At 67.9% G+C, this 22,138-nt stretch overlaps 1 protein-coding gene across 1 annotated transcript; it reads right to left on the bottom strand.

The window, feature by feature from the left end:
* Nucleotides 1-1,006: 1,006 nt before the first annotated feature.
* On the bottom strand, nt 1,007-21,587 carry UBA1 (ubiquitin like modifier activating enzyme 1). The gene is made up of 26 exons (XM_065571136.1): nt 21,434-21,587; nt 12,762-12,878; nt 12,305-12,363; nt 11,922-12,090; nt 11,643-11,777; nt 10,448-10,554; nt 10,060-10,150; nt 9,821-9,953; nt 9,481-9,578; nt 8,810-8,956; nt 8,206-8,382; nt 7,651-7,758; nt 6,568-6,648; nt 6,055-6,210; nt 5,728-5,893; nt 5,317-5,513; nt 4,937-5,001; nt 4,653-4,848; nt 4,486-4,560; nt 3,968-4,157; nt 3,721-3,809; nt 3,385-3,477; nt 3,095-3,286; nt 2,644-2,745; nt 1,904-2,004; nt 1,007-1,630 (listed from the first exon to the last, which is right to left on the bottom strand). Exons 1-26 carry the CDS (start codon nt 21,533-21,535, stop codon nt 1,495-1,497), a joined length of 3,282 nt encoding a protein of 1,093 aa, XP_065427208.1. The 5' UTR covers nt 21,536-21,587; the 3' UTR covers nt 1,007-1,494.
* Between the last annotated feature and the right edge of the window lie 551 nt (nt 21,588-22,138).

The following is a 22,138-nucleotide window of genomic DNA, read 5'->3' as shown; positions in this document are numbered from 1 at the left end:
CCCAATGTCCCCTAACACCCCTCCCCCAGCACCTCGCTTCAGGAACACCTCCCCCCCCAGGAACTCCTGAGCCCCCCCTCCCCCTACACCCCCCTCAGGGAATCCCCCTCCCCGAGCAGCCCCCCCCCTCCAGCCCCAGGACCCCCCCACTCCTCACCCCCCTTGGCAAACCCCCCCCCCCCCCGAGGCACTGACCCCACTGAGCACCCACAGGGGCGAGGCAGCGGAGAGGAAACTGAGGCACTGCCCCACCCCAGCTTTTGCATAGATCTGGGCCCGGTGCAATGCAGGGGTGGGGTACAAGCGAGCTCCGCTGCCCGGAGAGCTACCCCAGCGCGCCCCCCCGGCCGGCTGCTGGGGCCGGGCTAGCGGAGGGTGAGGGCTCCCCGGCCAATGAGGAGACGGCAGAGTGGCGGGCCCCTGCCAGCCTCCAGGGGAATGACACAGCCACACAGCTTGCGGGGTTGAGATTAGCCCAAGGCCAGGGCTCCTGTCACGCCGCAGGCCCTGGGAGCTGGGGAACTCATTGCCACATGATTCCTCACAGCAGCGGAGGGAGAGGGCAGGGCCGAGGGGTGGGAGACAGAAGCTCAGGCCACCATCCCACTCTAGCAGCAGGACAGGCGAGGGCCATAGGTGGGCCCAGGCAGGATGTGGGCAGGCAGGGGGGGTGTCAGCTGCCCCACAGGAGAGCGCCCAACCAGGCTGGGCAGCACAGAGGGATCGACCAGCTCCCAAGGGCCCCCTGGAGATAAACCACCTGGAGAAAGAGGCTGGCCCCTGTCAGACTGTTGCCCACCCTGGGAACAGAGCTGTGATGTGGGCTACCCCTGCAGGGGGAGGCTAGGGAGCACCCTCCCCTGACCCCCTCCCTTGGGCCCATTTGCCCCCCACGCAGCACCTAGGGCCTGGCCTCCTGTTTTAGGGGGGCAGCCGCCGCATGCCATGGGGCAATGATTCCCCCCCCCCGCCACGTCCCACCAATGACCAGACGTAGGGGCGCCGGCAGGTTTTGCAAACGTCTATTTATTCAGTAATTCCTCTCACCAGTTCTGCACTAACCCCCCCCCCCCAGCCACCACCGCTGGCCGGGCAAGCAGCAGACGGACACCGGCTCCAGCAGCAGGGGGTAGGCTCCCCCGCTGCCGTGCCCCCCCCATACAGAACCGGCACCGCAGGGCAACAGACACCCCATCCCCCATCGGTGAGCAAGTGAGTGTGTGGGGGGAGGGGGTGCAGGGGCGGAGTCAAGACAACACGACTAACAGTAAGGGGGCGGGGTTAAAGCGCCTCAAGAACATGAACGGGATCATGGGGGGGTTCCCAGCGGGGAAGGGGGGCAGGACCCCCCCCCCTCCCCAGCCCCAAACCTCAGACCAATTCCTGGGGGGAGGCCCTTTTGTCCATGTTTTGCATCACTTTAACCGTGGGGGGCGGATGTGGGGAGGCCCCGCCCCGTGAGCCCAGGGGGCGGGGCGTGGGGAGGCCCCGCCCCTAGCGGATGGTGTAGCGGACGTAGGGCACCTCGATGTCGCACTCGCTGTCATCATTGCAGCAGAGCTCGAAGACCAGGGCCTTGACGTGCCGCCCGATCTTCTTCTTCGACACCTTGGTCACGATCTCCGTCATCCTGGGGGCGGGGCATAGTCAGGGTGGAGCTGGTGGGGACCCCCCCCGACCTGCAGCCAATGGGCAGACCCCCGGGACCAGGATAGCCCCTGGAGCGGGGACTCCCCCACCCCGATCCCCCCAGACACCAGGGAGAGCCCCCAAACCAGGTAAACCCGGCCCCCAATTGCCCCAGAGGGAGGGGGACCCTGCCCCACCCCCCCAGGGTGGCTGACAATGGGCCCAAGCGCCCAGGGAGCGGGCACCCCCCCCCCGGGGCACCCCGGGTACGTACGGCTGGTCGTGGCGCTCACGCAGCTTGGTGGGCGGCATGAAGAAGGAGTAGAGCATGGAGACGCCCTGCGACAGCATGGTGATCTCCAGCCGGTGCTCGCTCTGCGGGGGGGGGGGGGGGGGGGGTCGTCAGACAGCGCCCAGATCCCCCCCAAACCCCCTCCATCAACTCCCTGCCTCCCCACTACCCCCCAGCATGATGATCTCCAGCCAGAGCTCGCTCTGCGGGGGGTGGGTGGGGGGGGTCATCAGACAGCACCCAGATCCCCCCCAATACCCCTCCATCAGCTCCAACCCCCCCCCCACACACACACTGCCCCCCAGCATGGTGAGCTCCAGCCGGTGCTGTCTGATGACCCCCCCCAGATCCCCCCCAAACCCCCTCCATCAACTCCCTGCCCCCCCCCCCACTGCCCCCCAGCATGGTGAGCTCCAGCTGGTGCTCGCTCTGCAGGGTCGGACGGGACGGGGGGGGGGAGGGGGAGGGTCAGCATGGAGATGGGACGTGGGGTCAGACAGCACCCAGATCCCCCCTGCCTCCCCCCACCTCCATCAGCTCCCCATCCCCCCAACCAGCCCCCTGCCTCCCCCACCATGGGGGGGGGGTCAGAAACCCTGATTCCGCCCCCCACCCCCTTAGCATGATGATCTCCAGCCGGAGCTCACTCTGCAGGGCGGGGGGGAATCAGACAATTCCCAGACACCCCCCCACGCGCTCTGACACCCCCACCCAGGTTTCACCTTGAAATAGGCCAGGAACTGGCGCAGCGTCATCTCCTCCCCGCTGGGCTGCACCCCCTGCACCTCGAACCGGTCCCACAGCGTCCACTCAATGTCGTAGTACTGGGGGCAGGGGGAGAACGGGTCAGAGATGCCGAGAGGGGGGGGAACCCCCAGCCCAGCCCAAACCAGACCCTTCCGTATCCACTTGTCGTAAGTCGGGGGGAGAGCACAGGACAGGGCACAGGTTGGGGGGACCCACCTTGTTCTGAGGAGGCAGAGGATACGGGCTGGGGCCTGGGGGGCGGCACTTCGGGGGGCAGGGTGGAGGGGCCGGGGTCCCTGGGGTGCACACCACAGCCCCCACCTTGTTCTGAGGGGGCAGAGGATACGGGCTGGGGCCTGGGGGGCGGCAGGTCAGGGGGCAGGAGCAGGGGCCCCCGGGGAGGGGGGGGGCACACTGCAGACCCACCTTATTGCGGGGGCAGGCAATGGGTTCGGAGAAGCCGAAGAAAGGCAGGGCCAGGTTGAGGAAGCCGTTCTTGTAGGACTCCAGCCGCTTGTGGCCCTGCACCACTTTGTACAGCTCCAGACACACCAGCCCCACCACCGCTGCCGTCGTCGTGGCAATGGCTGGGATGATCTTCCCAGCGATCAGCTTGCTCTGGGGAGGGGCAGAGACGTCAGCGTTGGGCGGGAGGGGAGGCAGAGCGCCGCAGCGAACCCCCTGCCTCCCCCGAACCAGCCGAGGCCACTGCCCACCTTGTGCCGGTCGGCGGGTGGGATGTCGTAGTTCTCAGCCCGCAGGTTTGACGCCGCCACGATGAAATCCATGTGGAAATTAGCGTCGTCGTCCTGAACCAGAGAGAGGGTCAGAGGGAAAAGCTGCCACCTCTGGGGTGGGGCAGCCGGGGAACTGCCGCATATAACATCGCACAGGGATGGCTTGCCCAGTGGTGGGATGCAGCCACCTCTGGGTGGCAGCCAGGGAACAGATGCAGATAACACCACACATGGCCAGCGCTCGCTCCCAGGGCCCGGCCTGCACCCCCCCCAATCCTGGCACGGGCTCCCAGGGCCCGGCCCCTCCCGGCTCACCTTCTCGAAGTCGATGGGGTACATGCGGAAGCTCTGCAGGTCCTCCGGGTTGGGCAGGCTGGATTTCAGCTCCTCCAGCCGGCTATCGTCTGGGGGCAGAGCAGAGCCCATGAACACCTGGCAAGGACACCCGCGACCACAAGGGGCCCCGGGCTCCACGCCAGGGGCCAGCCCTAAAGGCAGCAGACCCCCCACCCCCGAGTCGCGGTGCCCGAGGGCGCACCGGGACGGCCCCCCCACGCCGTACCGACGGAGGCGTTGGCGTTCTGCAGCTCCTGGTCCGAGATGTGGATTCGCACGCCGGACTTGGGCGTGAACTCGGGCACCTGCACCTGGTGCAGCAGCTCGGCCACGGCGCCCACGTCCCGCGTGCCCGTGATGCCGTAGGTCTGGGCAAAGAGATTCGCCGCCGCCACGATGTAATCCATGTGCAGGGGCTGGGGAGGGGGGGAGAAAAACGGGTGTTAACCCTGAGCCCTAATGAAGACCCACCCCCTGTAATCCGTGTGCAGGGGGGCGTTTACCCTGAGCCCTATCGACAACACCCCCCTGTAATCCATGCACAGAAGTGTGGCGGACAGATGGGCATTAACCCTGACCCCTAACGATCTCTCACGCACCCTCACCCTGTAATCCATGTGGGGGGCTGTGGGGGGGGACAGTTTTAACCCTGACTCCTAACCTGGTAATCCATGTGCTGGGGGCGGGGGAAGGGAGGGAGGACGGGTGTTAACCCTGACCCCTAATGACACCCCCCATACTCACGTTGCTGTCGTCGAAGGTGAGGGGGTGGGGACATCTCTTGGGCCCTGACCAGAACAGGGTGCCGGAGTTGGTCTTCTGCAAGACACCAGAAGGGACGGGGTGAGAGCCGGGGCCCGGAGGGGCTGCTGGCTCTGGGGGGGGCCCAGAGGGGCGGGCGGGGGGCTCACCTGGTGGGGCGGGAAGTTGTGCAGCAGCTGACGGATGTTGTTGCTGTACTGGCAGTGCCAGTGGCGGCAGGCCCAGCCCACGCAGTCGGCCCAGCTCCGGGGCCGGTCGCTCACCAGGCTCTTGTTGACGGCCTCCAGCACCTCCAGGGGCTGCGTGCCCGGCAGCTTGAGCGTGCGCTCCATGAACTTGGGGTCTCTGGGGGGACACACACGGCTCAGAGGGGGCAGCCCCCCAGACCCTCCCGCCCCCAGGGGGCCGCGCCCCCCTCCCCCCCGCCACTCACGAGATGTACTGGTTGACGCTCTCCGCCGGCTGCTTGAAGAGGCCTTCGAACTCGTCCCGGGCCCACTGCGGGACAGAGCAGAGTCACCGGGGTGGGGGCACCCCCCAGGCCATAGGGCGGCACCCAGGGAAGTCAGATGAATTAGACACCAGCCCCCGAGCCGGGGAGAGAACCCAGGAGTCCTGGCTCCCAGCCCCCCCTGCTCTAACCACTAGCCCCCACTCCCCTCCCAGAGCCAGGGAAAGAACCCAGGCGTTCTGGCTCCGAGCCCCCAGGCTCTGACCCATCAGACCCCACTCCCCGCCCAAGCAGCGAGGCAGAAGCCAGGCGTCCTGGCTCCCGGCCCCGCAAGGAGGGAACCCCGGCGTCCGGGCGCTCACCTGCAGCGTGTGCTCAATGGCGTTGGGGAAGTTCTTGAGGGTGCAGATGGGGATGGATTTCTCGGGCGGGTCCTGGCTGGAGCTGTACGACTCCGTCAGGAAGGGGATCACCACCTGGACGTTGCCCTTGGTGCCCAGCGTGCCGGACTCCAGCAGGGGCTTTCGGTAATAGACGCACCGGCGGTCCATGTACATCCCTGGGGGGCAGGCGCACAGGGTTAGCACCAGCATGACAGGGCAGGAGGCCCTAGGACCACAGCAATGGGGGGCCAGGACGGCTCGCCCGGCGCTGAGATGCGGCCATCTCTGGGGCGGGGCAGCTGGGGAACAGCCACATATAACAGCACACAAGGATGGCTGGCATGGTGCTGAGATGCGGCTGGGGGACGGCCCCACCCGCGCGTCACTCACTGGCGTCCACGTTGTCCAGCGCGTTGGCCACGCCGTCCAGGCCCTCGAAGAAGTCGTCGTCGTAGACGCGCTCCGTGTCGGGCCCCACGCGGTCCTGGTGGCTCGTGATGTGGATGTTGGGGTTCATCTGCCGCACCGCGGCCGCTGCGGTGTCAGACTTCATTTTCTGGGGGAGGGGGGGACCCAGAGTTAGTAGCCTGAGATACGAATGGAACCCAGGCGTCCTGCCTCCCAGCATCCCCTCCCAGAGCCAGGGAGAGAAACCAGGCGTCCTGGCTCCCAGCCCCCCCCACTCGCAGATCCCGCTCCCCAGCCCCCCCAGCGCACCGTGACGTCCCAGGGCCGGAAGAGGAACTGGCGGTTGAGGTTGGATTTCTCGATGGTGTCCATGTCGGTCACGGTCACCTCCCCGCCGTCCCCGCACGCCAGCCCCAGCAGGGCGAAGTTCTTCAGCAGCTCGCAGCCGATGGCGCCGGCGCCCACCTGGGGAGGGGGCGAGATGTGGGGGAGGGGTCAGCGCCAGGGGAAGGCCGGCCGCACCGGGGTCCAAACTCAGCGCCCGGCGGCACACGCCGAGGGCCGGGCCCCCCAGCACGGAGCATCGGCCCCAGGGCCAGCAGCTGGGTTTCTCCCCCCGGGCGTTTGCCTCCAAGGAGCTGCGGTCAGACTGCGGCCGCCCAGCCGCTCCGGCTCGTCCCCCCGGGGGCAGCGTTCACCCCTTTGAGCCCCTCGCACCGAGGGGCTTTGCTGTGGGGCCGAGGTCTGGGCGCTCCGGACCCCGCGGTAATGGGGGGACCCCTCAGGGCCCAGGGAGTCCAGGGGGAACCCGACCGCGCTCACCAGAAAATACTTCTGCTGCCCCAGCTTGGCCTGCAGGTCGGCCCCGAACACGGCGATCTGCCCATCGTAACGGCTGTTCCTCTGGGGAGAGGGGAGAGAAAGTCACCGCAGCTCCGCCGGTGCCGCCCCCCAATCCCGACCCGCGGCTACCCCAGTGCCGCGCTCCCTGCAGCTCCGCCAGTGCCCCCCAATCCCGACCCATAGCTACCCCAGTGCCGGGCTCCCCGCAGCTCTGCCGGCGCCCCCCAATCCCGACCCGCAGCTACCCCAGTGCCGGGCTCCCCACAGCTCCGCCGGTGCCCCCCAATCCCGACCCGCAGCTACCCCAGTGCTGGGCTCCCCACAGCTCCGCCGGCGCCCCCCAATCCCGACCCGCAGCTACCCCAGTGCCGGGCTCCCCACAGCTCCGCCGGTGCCCCCCAATCCCAACCCACTGCTACCCCAGTGCCGGGCTCCCCGCAGCTTCGCCGGTGCCGCCCCCCAATCCCAACCCACTGCTACCCCAGTGCCGGGCTCCGCGCAGCTCCGCCAGTGCCCCCCAATCCCAACCCACTGCTACCCCAGTGCCGGGCTCCCCGCAGCTCCGCCGGCGCCCCCCAATCCCGACCCGCTGCTACCCCAGTGCCGGGCTCCCCGCAGCTCCGCCGGTGCCCCCCAATCCCGACCCGCTGCTACCCCAGTGCCGGGCTCCCTGCAGCTCCGCCGGTGCCCCCCAATCCCAACCCGCGGCTACCCCAGTGCCGGGCTCCCTGCAGCTCCGCCAGAGCCCCCCAATCCCGACCCGCTGCTACCCCAGTGCCGGGCTCCCCGCAGCTCCGCCAGTGCCCCCCAATCCCGACCCGCTGCTACCCCAGGGCCGGGCTCCCTGCAGCTCCGCCGGTGCCCCCCAATCCCAACCCGCGGCTACCCCAGTGCCGGGCTCCCTGCAGCTCCGCCAGAGCCCCCCAATCCCGACCCGCTGCTACCCCAGTGCCGGGCTCCCCGCAGCTTCGCCGGTGCCGCCCCCCAATCCCGACTCGCTGCTACCCCATCCCAACCCACAGCCCCCCCACTATCCCAGCCCCACCTCCTGCGGTCACTCACCGGGCGGCACTGCTCCTCCGTCAGCGCCTCCTTGCTGTCCTCGGGCAGACACTCCAGTGCGTCGAAGTAAAGCCACTGTGTGATGGGCATGAACTTCCCGGAGCAGGCCTGGGGCAGAGGGGGAGCGTCAGGACAGGGGCACACTGGCCATCCCCCCCCACGCACCACGGACCCCCCGACGGGGATCCCTGGCCCCGGAGGATGCAGATCCCCAGCAGCGCTCGACAGTGGGGCCCAGCCCCCAACTCAGGAGCCTGAGAGATTTCCAGCCCCACTCCCCGCTCTAGCCATCCGACCCCACTCCCTTCCCAGAGCCAGGCATAGAACCCCAGAGTCCTAGTTCCCAACCCCCCCCCCCCCCCCCGAGCCCACTCCCTTCCCAGAGCCAGGCATAGAACCCCAGAGTCCTAGTTCCCAGCCCCCCCACCCCCCATCCCGAGCCCACTCCCTTCCCAGAGCCGGGGATAGAACCCCAGAATCCTGGCTCCCAGCCCGTGCACCCCACCCCACTCCCCTCCCCGCTCCGGGGATGGGACCCAGGCGTCCTGGCGCTACCTTCATGACCTCCTGGGCAGCCAGCCCCCCGATGAAGGCGTTGACAGGGGCCAGGTCCCCGGCGGCCTGGTACGCCAGCTCCTTGATCAGCCCCTCGTTCAGCTTCTCCTGCTTCAGTGCCGGGGGGGCCCGTTCGTTCACCGCCTGGGTCAGCGCCAGCACCTCGGCCGCGTCCGCCTGCCGGGGAGAGGGGTCAGCAGCGCCCCAGGGGGCGGGGATCCGGTCACACAGCGCCCGGGGGGGGAGGGAGATCCGGTCACACAGTGTCCGGGGGGGGAGGGAGAGGATCCGGTCACACAGTGTCCGGGGGGGGGCGGGGGGGGGGGAGGGGGCACAGCGGGGATCTGGTCACACAGCACCCCGGGGGGGGGGGGGGGGGGGGGGGTGTCGGGGATCCGGTAACACAGCGCCCCAGGGCAGCAGAGACGGGGCACAGATGGGGGGGCAGGTCACGCAGCACCCCAGGGGCCGGGGAGAGGACACGCGGGGGTGGGCAGGTCGCACAGGAACAGGACACGGGGGGGGGGGAGGGGCGCGGCGCGGCAACACAGACACCCCCCTCGCCCATCAGTCCGTCCCTGGCTCGCCACAGGCCAGGCCCTACCTCGCTGCGGGGCCGGGGCAGGCGCTGGTGCTGGTGCTGGAAGTCGTGCAGGGCCTGGAAGGCCAGGTGCAGTTGGGCCGGGTGCTCGAACTTCCCGAAGTCGGTCACCACGAAGTCGGGCTCGGCCAGCGCCACGCTCAGGGGCTTCTGTGGGGAGCGGGGTGGGGATGAGGGGCAGCGGCACAATCCCCCATCCTCTCACCCCCTCCAACCTGACCCCCGACAGGGGAAGGAACCGGGGTCCCAGGCTTGGCTCACAGACCGACAGCCTGAGCACGCACAGACCCACGTGAAGCTGAATGATGTTCACTCTGAACCCTACTGATGACAGACACAAGCTTGGCAGCACCCAGAGAACAGAGAACCCCTCTTCCCCCCAATTCCAGTGACTACGGTTCCCCCTCTGCAGGGAAAGGGGGGTGCCCAAATCCCCAGGGCAGAAAGGACCCTGCAATCCCCCACTCTGCCCTCGCCAGGGGACACTGTCCCCGCTGCCGAGCTGCCCCTTGGCCCTGGGCTGGAGGCGGCAGGTGAGGAAGGAGCTGAGGAAGCAGCCGTCCCCCCCTTGGGCCCCCGAGCCCGGGAGTCGAGGTCCCCACCCCCACGTGGGGGGAGAGCCAGGGCCCAGGGCTGCCCAGCCGCCCCAGGAATGCGGGTCAGGCCCCACTCACAAAGCTGATCTTCTGGGGCATCTTGACCTGGGAGACGATGCCCCCCCGCACGTACTCGGAGAAGCTGCTGGTGTCGCCGATACTGAAGGTGTAAGGCCCTGTGGGGGAGAGCAGGGGTCAGCGACGTGGGGTGTATGGGGCAGGGAGAGCACCCCCTGCTAAGCTCCCCACGGCACAGCACCCCCCAGTACCTGGCCCCAACTGCCCAGGGAGAGCGCGCCCTGCCCAGTGCCCCACAGCACCTGGCCCTGCCCAGGGAGAGCGCCCCCTGCCCAGCCCCCCACGGCACAGCACCCCCCAGCCCCCCCGTCCTGCTCCCTGGGGGTGCCCAGCATCTCACCCAGCACTTTGATCTCCATGGGGGGGCAGTGGTTGAGCTCCTTCATGCCATCCACCTCCGTGAAAGAGACGAAGTCCCCGCTCTCAAAGCCGTGCCGAGCCTCGTCCAGGCAGGTCACCTCCCCCGGGCAGCCCTGCCGACGCGGAGAGGGGTGAGCCCAGCAGTGCCAGGAACAGAACCCAGGCCCCACTCCCCTCCCAGAGCCAGGGAGAGAACCCAGGCGTCCGGGCCAGCATTACCTTGGTGATCATGGAGATCATGGCGCTGAGCGGCTGCTCCCCGTTGGTGTCTGTCACAACCATGTCGTCCCCGAAGTCACAGAAGAGCTGGCTGTGGGGAGAGGGGTGAGCACGGGGCAGGCAACCCAGCCCCCCACCAGCCCCGAGAACCCCCCCCCCAACCAAGGCTCCAGCCTCTTCCCTAGGGCCCCGCCCCCCCCCCAAGGCTCCAACCTCTTCCCCACCCAGGCAGCGTTGTCCCCAGGGCTCCAGCCCCCCACCAGCCCCATCTCCCTGAGGACAGCTGGCGCGCCCCTCCCAGCCCAGGGTTCAGTTCCGCCCCCACCCCCCAGTGCCGGCGAGAAGGGGACGAGGCGGCTAAGGGAGGGGCCCCCAGCCCGGCACTCACCCGAAGAGCCCCCTGGTGTCGGCTACCACCATCTTGATACCCTTGCTGTGGCAGATTCCCCCGACCCGCAGCTGCTCCTCCAGAGGCGAGTTGGTGAGAACCACGACCTGCCGCAAACAGAGCCCATCAGTGCCGGGCCGGGCCCCCGGAGCCCCCCACCCGGCCCACCCCACCCGGAGCCCATCAGTGCCGGGCCGGGCCCCCGGAGCCCCCCACCCAGCCCACCCCACCCGGAGCCCATGAGTGCCGGCCCAGGCCCCTGGAGCCCCCCCACCCGGCCCGCGCCACCCACTCCACCCAGAGCCCATCAGTACCGGGCCAGGCCCCCGGAGCCCCCCACCCGGCCCGCGCCGCCCACCCTACCCGGAGCCCATCAGTGCCGGCCCGGGCCCCCGGAGCCCCCCACCCGGCCTGCGCCGCCCACCCAGCACACGGACCCTGTCAGTGCCAACCTCCCAATACCAGAGCCGCCCACCCAGCCCACCCCACAGACAGAGCCCATCAGTGGTGACCCACGCCCCCAGAACCAGCCCCCAGAACCCCCATCCGGCACACAGAGCCTGTCAGTGCCATCCAGCACACACCCCCGGGGCCAGCCCCCCACCCACCTAGCACACAGAGCCCATCAGCGCTGACCCATGCACCCCCATGCCCCACAAGTGCCGACCTGCACCCGCCCACACCCCACTCCCCAGTGTGCTGGCCTGCGCCCCCAGTCCCCCCTCCAGCACCAACCAGCACCTCCGCTCCACCAGACAACCCCCAGCTAGTGTCCCTAACCACCTCTCCTGCCCCTTCTGCGCCCCCCCATCCCATCCAGCCTGTGTGCAAACCCCACCCAGAGCCCCCTCGGCTTGCACCCCCATCCCACCCCCCGGCTCCAGCCCCTGCCAGCCTGTATCCCCCGCCCCCATCTTCCAGCCTGCACCTCCCTCAGCCCTCACTCAGCACCGGCCTGCACCCCAACCCCTCCTCCTCCCCCCGTTCTAACCACCAGACCCCACTCCCCTCCCAGCGCCAGGGAGAGAACCCAGGCGTCCTGGCTCCCAGTCCCCCCAGTTCTAACCACCAGACCCCACTCCCCTCCAGCGCCAGGGAGAGAACCCAGGCGTTCGGGCTCCCAGTCTCCCCAGTTCTAACTACCAGACCCCACTCCCCTCCCAGCACCAGGGAGAGAACCCAGGCGTCCGGGTACCTGGAACGGGCTCAGAAAGTCCTCGGTGAGGGCCCCGGTGTGGATGCTGACAGGCACGTAGGAGTTGAGCTCAGCCAGGCGCGGCTGGGAGACCTCGGCCCGGTTCTTCCCCAAGTCCTCCTCCCGCAGGTAGAACTAGGGGGCAAGGGCGGGAGGTGAGGGAGATCCGGGAGAGAGGTGGGGCGTGACAGGACAGACAGACGGGAGGGGACGGAGCCCTGGGGGGCCAGGGGACACAGGAGGGGAGGAAGGGCTCGGACAGGCCGGCCGGGCACCTACCTGGGAGGCCAGGTCTGCCCACTGGGCGGGCTCGGTGTCGTGCAGGGTGACCGACTTGACGCCGCCCAGGATGATGTTCTTGGCGATCTCCACGCCCAGCCCCCGCAGCCCCGACACCAGGACGCTGGCGTTCTGCAGCCGCTTCATGGCCTCGTGGCCCAGCACGTACCCTGCGGGGAGGGCGCGGTCAGGCCGGGCGCGGCGCAGGGCCCCTGGGCCCAGTCCTGTCTTCGCCACGGACACCTCGCGTGACCCACCACCCAGCACCGCGCCCCCCGGCCTCAGTTTCCCAGACAGGGGAAACAGGCTTTGTTCCGGGGTGGGCGGGCAGACGGGCCCCTGCGGGGGTTTCTGGGGGTGCCCCACCCACTGCTGGTACTTACAGCTGCCTGGAGTACAGGCTCTCGTCGATGTCGACGTCACTGCCATTCTTAGCCATGCCCTGTGAGCAGAGGGGTCAGAGGTCAGCAGGGCCCTGTGCAGGGGAGGTGGGGGGGGGAGGCCCAGCGGGGAGCTCGCTGTGGCCGGGACATGCCCCCAACCTGTGGCGCTCGCTGCCGGGGCAGGCCTGAATTGGAGAGAGGGCCCTGAGTCTGAGCCAGGGGGGCTGGGGATACCCTGGGGGTCCCATCTGGGGGAGAAGGGGCTCATTGCAGGGGGGGACCCCTGGGGGCAGGGCAGGCCAGGATTGGTTCTGGTCCCAGGCTAGCAGGACCCCACCCACCCGAGACCTGCTGGGCAGCCCCCGACTGCAGGGTTAGCAGCACGTCAGGAACCACCCAGGCACGGCTGCGAGGGATCTCGGGGGGAGGGGCGGAGGGGGGGGCCCCGCGGACTCACGTTGGCGGGCGCTGCGCGCGGGTCACTCTGTACGGAGTTGCCAGAGGAGCAGTTCGAACCCGTCTTCGGCTCAGATCCAGACACGCGGCGCTTCTTGGACAACGGCGAGCTGGACATCTGGGGGGGACGGGAGGGTCAGAGCAAAGCCCACATCCCCCAACACTCAACCCTGGGGGCCACCGGGGGAACCACGCGGCTACCGCAGACCTGAGCAGAGCCTACACAGGGCGGGGGCTGGGCAGGGATCGTTCTCCCCGGCAGGCAGGGCCGGGCACTGGGCAGCTGCTACCCAGAGGTGGCCGCAGCAGTGGCTGTGCTGGTTCCTGGAGCCTCTCTACAGAGCCAGGGGCCGGGTCGGGCAGGGCCTGCGGTGACTCAGCGGGGACGGTGACTCATTTCCCAGCCCAGGCAGGGCCTAGGTCCCTGCTCAGCACCCCAGGGGGAGAAGGGAAACCCCAGATCACTCCCCTCCCCTCCCACAGCCTGGCACCGTCCGCGTGGGCAGAGACAGCTGCAGGGGGATCGGAGGTGTCGGGATTCAAGTGGTGTTTCCCGCCCCCTCTGCTAGCACCAGACGCATCCCTAGGCTCCCCGAAGGGGCTTCCCCAGCCTCATCCGCCTTCTGCCAAGCTCAACCCCGCTCCTGCACCAGCCCGCTCTCCCTGGCAAGCCGGCCAACAGAGCCAGTGCAAGGTAGGGACGGGCTGATCCACCGGACTGAACGAGTTCACTTCAGAGGATGCACGCCCGGCCCAGACATGCAGCCACCTCTGGGGCAGGGCAGCAGTGGAACAGCCATACATAACGCCGCACAGGGACAGCTCGCCAGAGGCTTTCAGTCCCCGTGTCACACTGGGAGCTGATTGTCCCCCAAATCTCTCAGATCGCTGGCTGGGGAACGGCTCTCCTAATGACTGATCCTCTGGTAATTAACCGCCCCCCACCTCCACCCCAATCGCCGCCGAGGGCTGAGCTAACCCCAATCTGGGGCCCCGGGGTGCCTCCCCTGCTAATTTCACGCAACACCCAAGACCAGAGCTCTTTGAAAGTCATCGGCGGGCGGCCGACTTTAAACGGTCCGAGCCCTGCGGCAGAGCCAGCCCAGGGCGGAGAAACATGGAAATTCCAGGCGGACTCAAACAACCCACCAGCCCCAGCGCCTGGGACGGAACGGCACGGACATCCCACGAGCCCCACGGCGAGATGGACGAGGACACCCCAGCCACACCAACTGCTCAGTCCCGTATCCCCCAGGGAAGTCGGACCGGCTTTATCCCAGGATAACCCCGGCTTTTTCCTGTTTAAACTGAAACCCCTTCCCAAGCGGCATGAACAACACCCAGGGCTTAAATTCACACCTTCGCTTGTACCGACAGGAGAGTGCTCACCAGAGCAGCACAGGGGCTGCCTCGCCCCGCCCCAGAGACAGCCGCATTTCAGGGCCCGCTGAGAACAATCTCCCCCAAGTACATCCATTAAAAACCTCACCTTACCTTCCCCATCAGTTTTGACTGACTACAGGCTCATCTGGAATTATCCTGCAATAGCACAGGGGAGGATGGGCAGACCACCTCTTAACGGTTTCCAAGGGCTCGCTTTCCTTTTGAAAAGCGGCCGCAACAGTGGAGAAAAGCCGGCGTCGTGACAGCAACACCGCCTGAGTCTGCAGAGAGCCTGTTCCCGTTGCTGCCCGAACCCGCCGCGCGCCCCATTCCATTTCAACCCCGGTGACTATCTCACTCCTTGGTGCATGTGATGGACCCCGAGGGCTGGGAGGATTCCCGGAGGCGGGGGCCCAGACAGGATCCGAACTACGGCAAGCAGGCCATAGGCTCCCCGCCAGAGGCCCGAGATCGGCTTCGTTTTCCCCAAGGGGCCACCTGCAGGCTGTCCCGTAACCGAGGGGCAGGGGAGGTCTACACAGCAGATTGGATTGTGATAGACAGGACACTGGGCTGGACAGAAAACTGCCCCGTCCCTGTGCCCGAGCCACACATTAACCAAAACCGAAAAACACGCGCTCATCCGCACTGTCCTAGGACTGGGTCTGCGTTCAAATTCCCTTTTGCGTTGATCCTAAGTGATCCCCACACACACACCCTGCCCTGAGACACAGGGCGAGCACTGGCTGAGAGCGGAAGAGAGGAACGAGAGACAGGCAGCGGGATGGAGACTGGGATTGTTCGGGCACAGAGCGGATGGCGGCAGGTTAAAGGCGTTTCCCCGCTCAGTTTGGAAAGGCGGGGGGGGGGGGGGGTGTCCCTGCACACCCCGGCGGGGGTGACTGGGTCCCTGCAGAGGCGACACGTCTCAGACCAGGCGTCTGGCTCAGCTGGGCAGAGCGGGACCTGGCAGGGGGCCGGTCCGCTGACGTGGTTGCTCCAAGGGACAGTTTCAAAGCTGGGCCGGAGTACCGAACCGGCGGCTGCGTGCCAGCAGGACTCCAGAGAGGGACGCGCCAGGCCTCAGCCCCTGCCGATAACCCAGCGCCTTTCAGCGGCGGCGCGTGCGTCCCCTCACTGAGCTGAGAGGCCGTTGAAGGCCAGAAAAAGCCACCAGGCGGATCGCGGGCTGATCACAGCCAGTCAGGCCGGAGGAAACCGAGCAGAAGGGGAGCGGATGAATCTGAAGGAGAAGCCAGTGTCTCGTGCGCCCCCCACGAAGGCAAGGCTGACTCAGCCCACAGGGTTTTAAACCCCCCCCGGCACCCCCGACAATCATTCTTGCTGTGACCCCCGCGTCTAACGGCGCCCTCGGGCACAGGGCGGGATCCCAGCCTGTCCCCCGCGGGCACCAGAAGGGCGAAGGGGCCTCATCTTCTCGGCTGGGTTAGAGGCCAGGCAGTGGCCGCGCCAGGCGCCGAGATGAGCGACACCAAGCCATGCAGTGACCCCCCTGGTGCCCGCAGGCTCAGAGGGCACAAGACGGCAGGGAGCTGCCAGTCACACCAGGGGCTAGTCCAGCATCCCCCAGGACTTCTCCTCTGGGAAGTCGGGGGCTGTCACGGAGAATCCTCCAAGCCAAGGCAGGCAGGATGGCAGATGGGGTTGGGGGGTGAACAGCCCCCGCTGGGCACGGGAGCAGGAGGCCTCAGACCGCTGGGCGGCTCTGCCACTACCTGGAGTCATGTTTCCTCCTATAGAAACTGCCGTCCCCAGAGACCCCCCCAGGCCAAGTGCTGCTGGGAAAGCAGGGCTGGGCCAGCCAGATACGCAGCTGAAATGAACACTCCCAGGGCTGGGAACCAGGACTCCTGGGTCCTATCCCCAGCTCCCAGAGGGAAGTGCTCTCACCCCTAGACCCCACTCACCTCCCAGAGCCGGGGAGAGAACCCAGGAGTCCTGGCTCCCAGCCCCCCCTGCTCTAACCACCAGCCCCCACTCCCCTCCCAGAGCCGGGGAGAGAACCCAGGAGTCCTGGCCCCAGCTCCCCTGCCCAAGGTCAGCATGGTCCCACAGGCAGCACAGCCCCCCCGCCCCAAGTTCAGCAGGGAAGGGCCACGAGCCAGGGCTCTGCTTCCCAAGCACCCCTGCCCCACACTGAGCAGGGGGGGGGGGTAAGAGGGGCAGTCCCCTCCATAGGGTGGAGTAGTTGGCTGGGCTGGGCGAAGGTCCCATGAGGACACCATAAAGCTGCACCTCACAGAGGGGGCAGTAATACAGGGGTTCCCCCAAGTCCCCCAGCACCAGGCCTCCCAGATCCCTCCCTCGGGGGGGGGACCCCCAGGGCCCTGTCAGATCAGGGATGTTGGGTTTGGGGGGACCCAGGTCGGGTCTGAGGAGCCGGGGCCGGGGGTGGGACCCCAGTCAGGTTCGGGGGGGGGGGATGGGTCAGGGGAATCAAGGGGGAAGGGGACACTGGTCAGGGGAGGGCTACGGCCCGGGGAGGGGCGGGTCCCATTGAGCCCGGTCCGGTCTATGGGGGGGGGTCCGGTCCCCTGGGAGCCCGGTCCGGTCGGGGCCCGGTCTATGGGGAGGGTCCGGTCGGGGTCCGGTCTGGGGGGGGTGTCCGGTCCGTTCTAGGGGAGCCCGGCCCGGGTCCGGTCCGGGGTCCGGTCTATGGGGGGTGTCCGGTCCGGGGGGGTCCGGTCTATGGGGGGTGTCCGGTCGGGGTCCGGTCCAGGGGGGGTCCGGTTCCCGGCTCCCAGTTACCAATGAGGCTGGCCCGGCCCGGCCCCGCTCGCTTCCCCCGCTCGGCTCCTCTCACAAGATGGCGGCTGCCGGGCCCGGAACAAAAACCCCCCGCTCGCGGCGCCCGCCAGGCCCCGCCCCCCGCCGCCCATTGGCCGCGCGGCCCGATCGACGCGCCCCGCGACGCTTACGCCGCCCGCCCATTGGCTGCCAGGGAGGGCGGCCCGCCCCGTGACCCGGGACACGCCCCCTGCCGGCGCGGACACCCGGATGTGGGGAGAGGAGCCGGCGGGACCCGGATGGGACGGTGCCCCGCCCACCTCATGAATAATGCACAACCCGGCCACGCCCCCTCCGGTCTCTCACGGGGTGGGGGAGGGGCAGGGCTAGAGGTGGGAGAGGAGAAGGAGGGGCAGGTGTGGGCAGTGCAGGGGGGTAGGGGAGGAGAGGGAAGGGGCAGGGGCAGGTGTGGGGCAGGGTTGGGGGACAGGAGAGGGGAGGGGCAGGAGGGGGAAGGGGAAGGGGCAGGGCATGGGGCAGGGTTGGGGGGCAGGAGGGGGAAGGGGCAGGTGTGGGGCAGTGCAGGGGGGTGGGGCAGTGCAGGGGGGGTAGGGCAGGAGGGGGAAGGGGCAGGGCATGGGGCAAGGTTGGGGGGCAGGAGTGGGAAGGGGCAGGTGTGGGACAGTGCAGGGGGGGTAGGGCAGGAGAGGGAAGGGGCAGGAGGGGGAAGGGGCAGGGCAAGTTTGGGGGGCAGGAGGGGGAAGGGGCAGGTGTGGGGCAGTGCAGTGGCCCTCACCCCCCACGAGATAACCATGGGGACATTCATTAAGTTTGGACACAAAGTGGGCCCCACAGGATGAAGCAAATCCAGAGCCCACAGGCACACGCCCGCCCCCGTACACGCCTGCACACACACGCCTGCACACGCCCCAGGGGCACAGGCCCCAGCTCCCCGCGCTCAGCTCCCCGGCCTGGCCCCTGCCCCATTGCAAGCGGGTCGCTCGCCGCAGCCAGCCAGCGCTCGCTGTACGCGCTGGGAAGCTACGGCCGCACTGCAAACCCAGCCCCACGTCCGGGAGCCTCAGAGCCCGGCTCCCATGACGCAGGCTAGCGCGGCGCGGCTCAAACCGGCGCGGAGCCTGGCCCACTGGGTCCTGGCGTGTGCGGTGAGGCTCAGAGCCCCAGTGGCAACGGCAGCGTGGCTGCTTTTAGCCCCATAGCAGACTCAGGGAGAGAACCCAGGAGTCCTGGCACCCAGGCCCCCTGTTCTAACTTCCCTCCCCGACAGAAAGGAGGGGAACTAACAGTGAGGGGAAGATTGGGGAGCACAGAGCCCCAGCAGGGGGGAGCTCAGGGCCCCTGGTCTGGCAAGGGGGGACAGGGAGGCATTCCCGGAGCAGGACTCTTTTCCCTCCCGTTGGGACCGATCCTGCAGCCCTGCGCCCAATTCGGGAGGGGGCAATGGCCAAGGGGGCGAAGAGCCCCCGGACCTGCTCTGGCCTATCCGGGAGGTCAGCCTGGGTGGTCTAGGAACCCCTTCTGCCCTCAAACTCTGGGGTAGTGCAATGGGGCCCGGAGAGGTGCACACGCAGGATCAGAAGGGCCCATCTAGCCCGGTGTCCTGGCTCCAGCCCTGGCCAGCTACACAGGAAGGGGGAATTACTCGGGGCAGGGGGAGGGGTTATCTGCCCCCCACTTTAGCTCAGAGCCCCAGTAATAATTAAAGTTGGTTTTAATCCCTGAGGGGAGAGGCTCACGATCACTTCCAGAACGCAGCAGCCTGGATGAGACCAACCCCGGGCCCTCGGTGGATGGGGGGAGATGGTGGGAATCCAGCTCGAGCCGCACCCCCAGGGCCCGTCCAATCTCACGCATGGCACAGGCTGGACAATTCCCCTGGATTCGCCCTCCTGGCCACTGCGTTGCCCTGGGAGCTGATGGGGAGTGGCCGGGTTCTTGGCATCAATGACAGGCAGTGGCAGGGAGTCCCACTGGCTAACATCTCCTGTGCCTGGCACAACAGGGCCCTGATCTCAGTGGGGGTCTGGGCAGCGCCTGGCGTGACAGGGCCCTGATCTCAGTGGGGGTCTGGGCAGCACCCGGCGTGACAGGGCCTGATCTCAGTGGGGGTCTGGACAGCGCCTGGCGCGACAGGGCCCTGATCTCAGTGGGGGTCTGGGCAGCACCCGGCATGACAGGGCCTGATCTCAGTGGGGGTCTGGGCAGCACCCGGCATGACAGGGCCTGATCTCGGTTGGGGTCTGGGCAGTGCCCACCACAACGGGGCCCTGATCTTAGTCAAGTGGCTTGCACAGCGCCTGGCCTGACAGGGCTCTGCTCGGTCATACCCCAAACGATCACAAACCTAATCTACGTTTTGCTGGTGCAATTTCCCAGCAGTCACTGTGGCTTTGGTCCCATTAACCCAGGTTTCAGTCTGACTTTCCCTAGGTGGATTTTTTTGACTCTCAACTAAATTTTCGCATGTGGAATTTCCCAGCTCTGGTTTGTTTTTCTTTTCTTGTTGGCTGCAAGAAACCAATTCGTTGTTTTCGTCAAAGGCCCTTTGGCTAATTGTCTAGATCGCCCCAGAGCATCCCAGAATCACACCCCATGACCATCCCACCCGTGTTCCCTCACACCAGTGTCGAAAGCATGGCATCTGGGAGCGAAACACACAACTCCACACATAGGGCAGGGCTCTCAGTGATAACTGGCTTGGCAGGACACTCAACCCTTCCTACCTCCGCCAGCTCAAACCCCATCTTCACCGAGGGAACCTCCTTCAAGGACCATACTCGTACCCCGAATCTCTAAGCTCAAGCGAGTGGGAGGAGCCATCGGAAACCGGACTGCGGGGGGGTTACAAAGAAATGGGACCCGCACATGCAAAGCATCGTTCGCAACATCGAATGAAGCCGTTTCGCTCCAATCAGCCCCAAACCAGGCCAACAAAAAGCCAGTTTGGGGACAAGTGACAATCAATGACCGGCAGGGAAAGGCTGACACAGCTTTCAACCCCGGGTCCCTCTGGACTCCCCCGCCAGAGAGAAAGTCTCCCCTGAGCACTGAGGTGGGGAAACTGAGGCATGGAGAAGGGAAGTTATTTGCACAAGAACACGCAGCATGTGGGAGAGCCAAGATGCAGGAGTCCTGGCTCCCAGCCCCCCTGCTCTAACCCCTAGCCCCCACTCCCCTCCCAGAGCCAGGGAGAGAACCCAGGAGTCCTGGCTCCCAGCATGCCCCCAACCAGTACACTACACAGAAGCGTGGGGCAAAGAGTGGGGGGCTAGATATATGTTGAGCGTCGCTGACTCTCAGCAAAGGATCAGACATTTCGGGGGGCAGCCGAAGCAGCCCTCCCCATGCAATGGGGGTACAAAGGATTCTCTGGGCAGAGAGGAGCAAACCAGACAGTTTGGGGGGAGCAGCACAGAAAGGGGGGTCCCCACTCACCCCTAATAACAAAACATCAGGGTCACGCAGTGAATTCCCCCTCCTTGCCCCACTCCCCCCACCACACACAAGAGCTGTGCCCCCGACTCCTCCCAATGCTGCCCCCATCTCCCTCCTCCCCGCCACACCGTGGTGCCCCCCATACTCCTCGCCCCACTGGCTGTGAATTCCCAGTGTCCTACCTCAGTCACCACCCCCCAGCCCCCCTCCTGACCCCCACCTGCCTCCTTACATTCCCCAACATCCTCCCCGCAAGGGTCCCTTCGCTCCTACCCCCACCCTACCCTCTGCTCCCCAGGGTGCCCACTCCCCACCCTACCTGCCTCCAAGGGGCGCCCCCATAAGGGCACCCCTGTCCATCCCCCCACAGCCCGCCCTGGCTATCTCTGAGGGTCCCCTAGCCATCCACCCGTGCCCCCCACACCTTCCCCTTTCCCCCCAGCTTCCCCTCCTGTGCCCCCCAGCTCCTCCCCATCCCTCCCCTGTGCCCTCAGTTCCCCCAACCCCCGTGCCCCCAGCTACCCCTCCCCCTTCCACATGCCCCCCAGCCCCCCCAACTCCTGTGCCCGCCAGTTCCCCCACCCCCTTCCCTGTGACCCCCACCCCCGTGCCCCCAGCTACCCCTCCCCCTTCCACGTGCCCCCCAGCTCCCGTGCCCGCCAGTTCCCCCACCCCTTTCCCTGTGCCCCCCACCCCCGTGCCCCCAGCTACCCCTCCCCATGCCCCCCAGTTCCCCCTCCCCTGTGCCCCCCAGCCCCTCCCCACCCCCGTGCCCCCAGCTCCCCTGTGGCCCCCCTGCTTCCCCCAAGCTACCCCTCCCCCCTTCCGTGCCCCCCCTCCCCGTGCCCCTTCCCTGTGCCCCCCACCCCCGTGCCCCCCAGTTCCCCCTCCCCCCTTCCCCGTGCCCCCTCTGCTCCCCCAGCCTTCTCCCCTTACCCACCCCGCCCCGCGCCCCCCAGAGCCCCGCCCCCTTACCCAGGCCCCCCTGCCCCGGGCCCCCCCTGCTCCCCCCTTACCCAGCCCCCCCCGCACCCCCAGAGCCCCGCCCCCTTGTGCTCCCCGCGCCCCGCCCCCCCCCCCGCTCACCCCTCTCTCTCTCTCTCTCCCCCTCGCGCCGCTCCCGCCGCTGACGGACCCTCCGGGCTCGGGCTGAACCACGCGCCGCGCGGGGGCGCGGGGCCGAACCATCCCAGGCGGGGGGGGGTGCCCGCCCCCCTGCCCGCATCCGCATGGCTCGGAGCCCGCGGCACCCCCGCTCCCGCCGGCGGGATGGTCCGGCCCGGCCGCGCGGGGCCTACTGGGGGCTGTAGTCCTGAGGGCGCAGGGAGGGACAGAGAGACACGGGGACGGATGGACAGACATACGGACGGGGACGTGGGGAGGGGGGACAGATCAGCCGGGAACAGGGACGGACAGACAGGGGGGCCGGCTGGATGGGTCCCCAGTGCCTATCCCCTTAACTCTGCCCCTTTGGGCCCCACTCCATCACAGAGGGAGATTGGCACCCGCTCCCCACCTCCTGCCACGCCCGGGGTGGGCCGTGCCCCGGGGCTGACTCCAGGGCTCTGCAGGGAAGGGGTCTGGGTCTGTAGAATGCCCCAGAAATTGGCAGGCGTGCGCTGAGGGAAGAAGACACGGCTCTGCCTCAGTTTCCCCACTCTACCATGTCAATTCCCCCGGCGGTTTGCGAGGATCCCGTGCCACCCGCGGCGGTGGCCTCACAGAGTCGATGGGAAGGAGAAGGCGACCGCGGTCACCTGGAGCGAATTTACCAGGCGTGCTGCTTCTGCT

The sequence above is a fragment of the Chrysemys picta genome, chromosome 17 (genome assembly GCF_011386835.1).
Source record: "Chrysemys picta bellii isolate R12L10 chromosome 17, ASM1138683v2, whole genome shotgun sequence".
NCBI lineage: Eukaryota > Metazoa > Chordata > Testudines > Emydidae > Chrysemys > Chrysemys picta.
The sequence above is the reverse complement of the archived record's forward strand: the minus strand, read 5'-3'. Positions and strand labels throughout refer to the sequence as shown.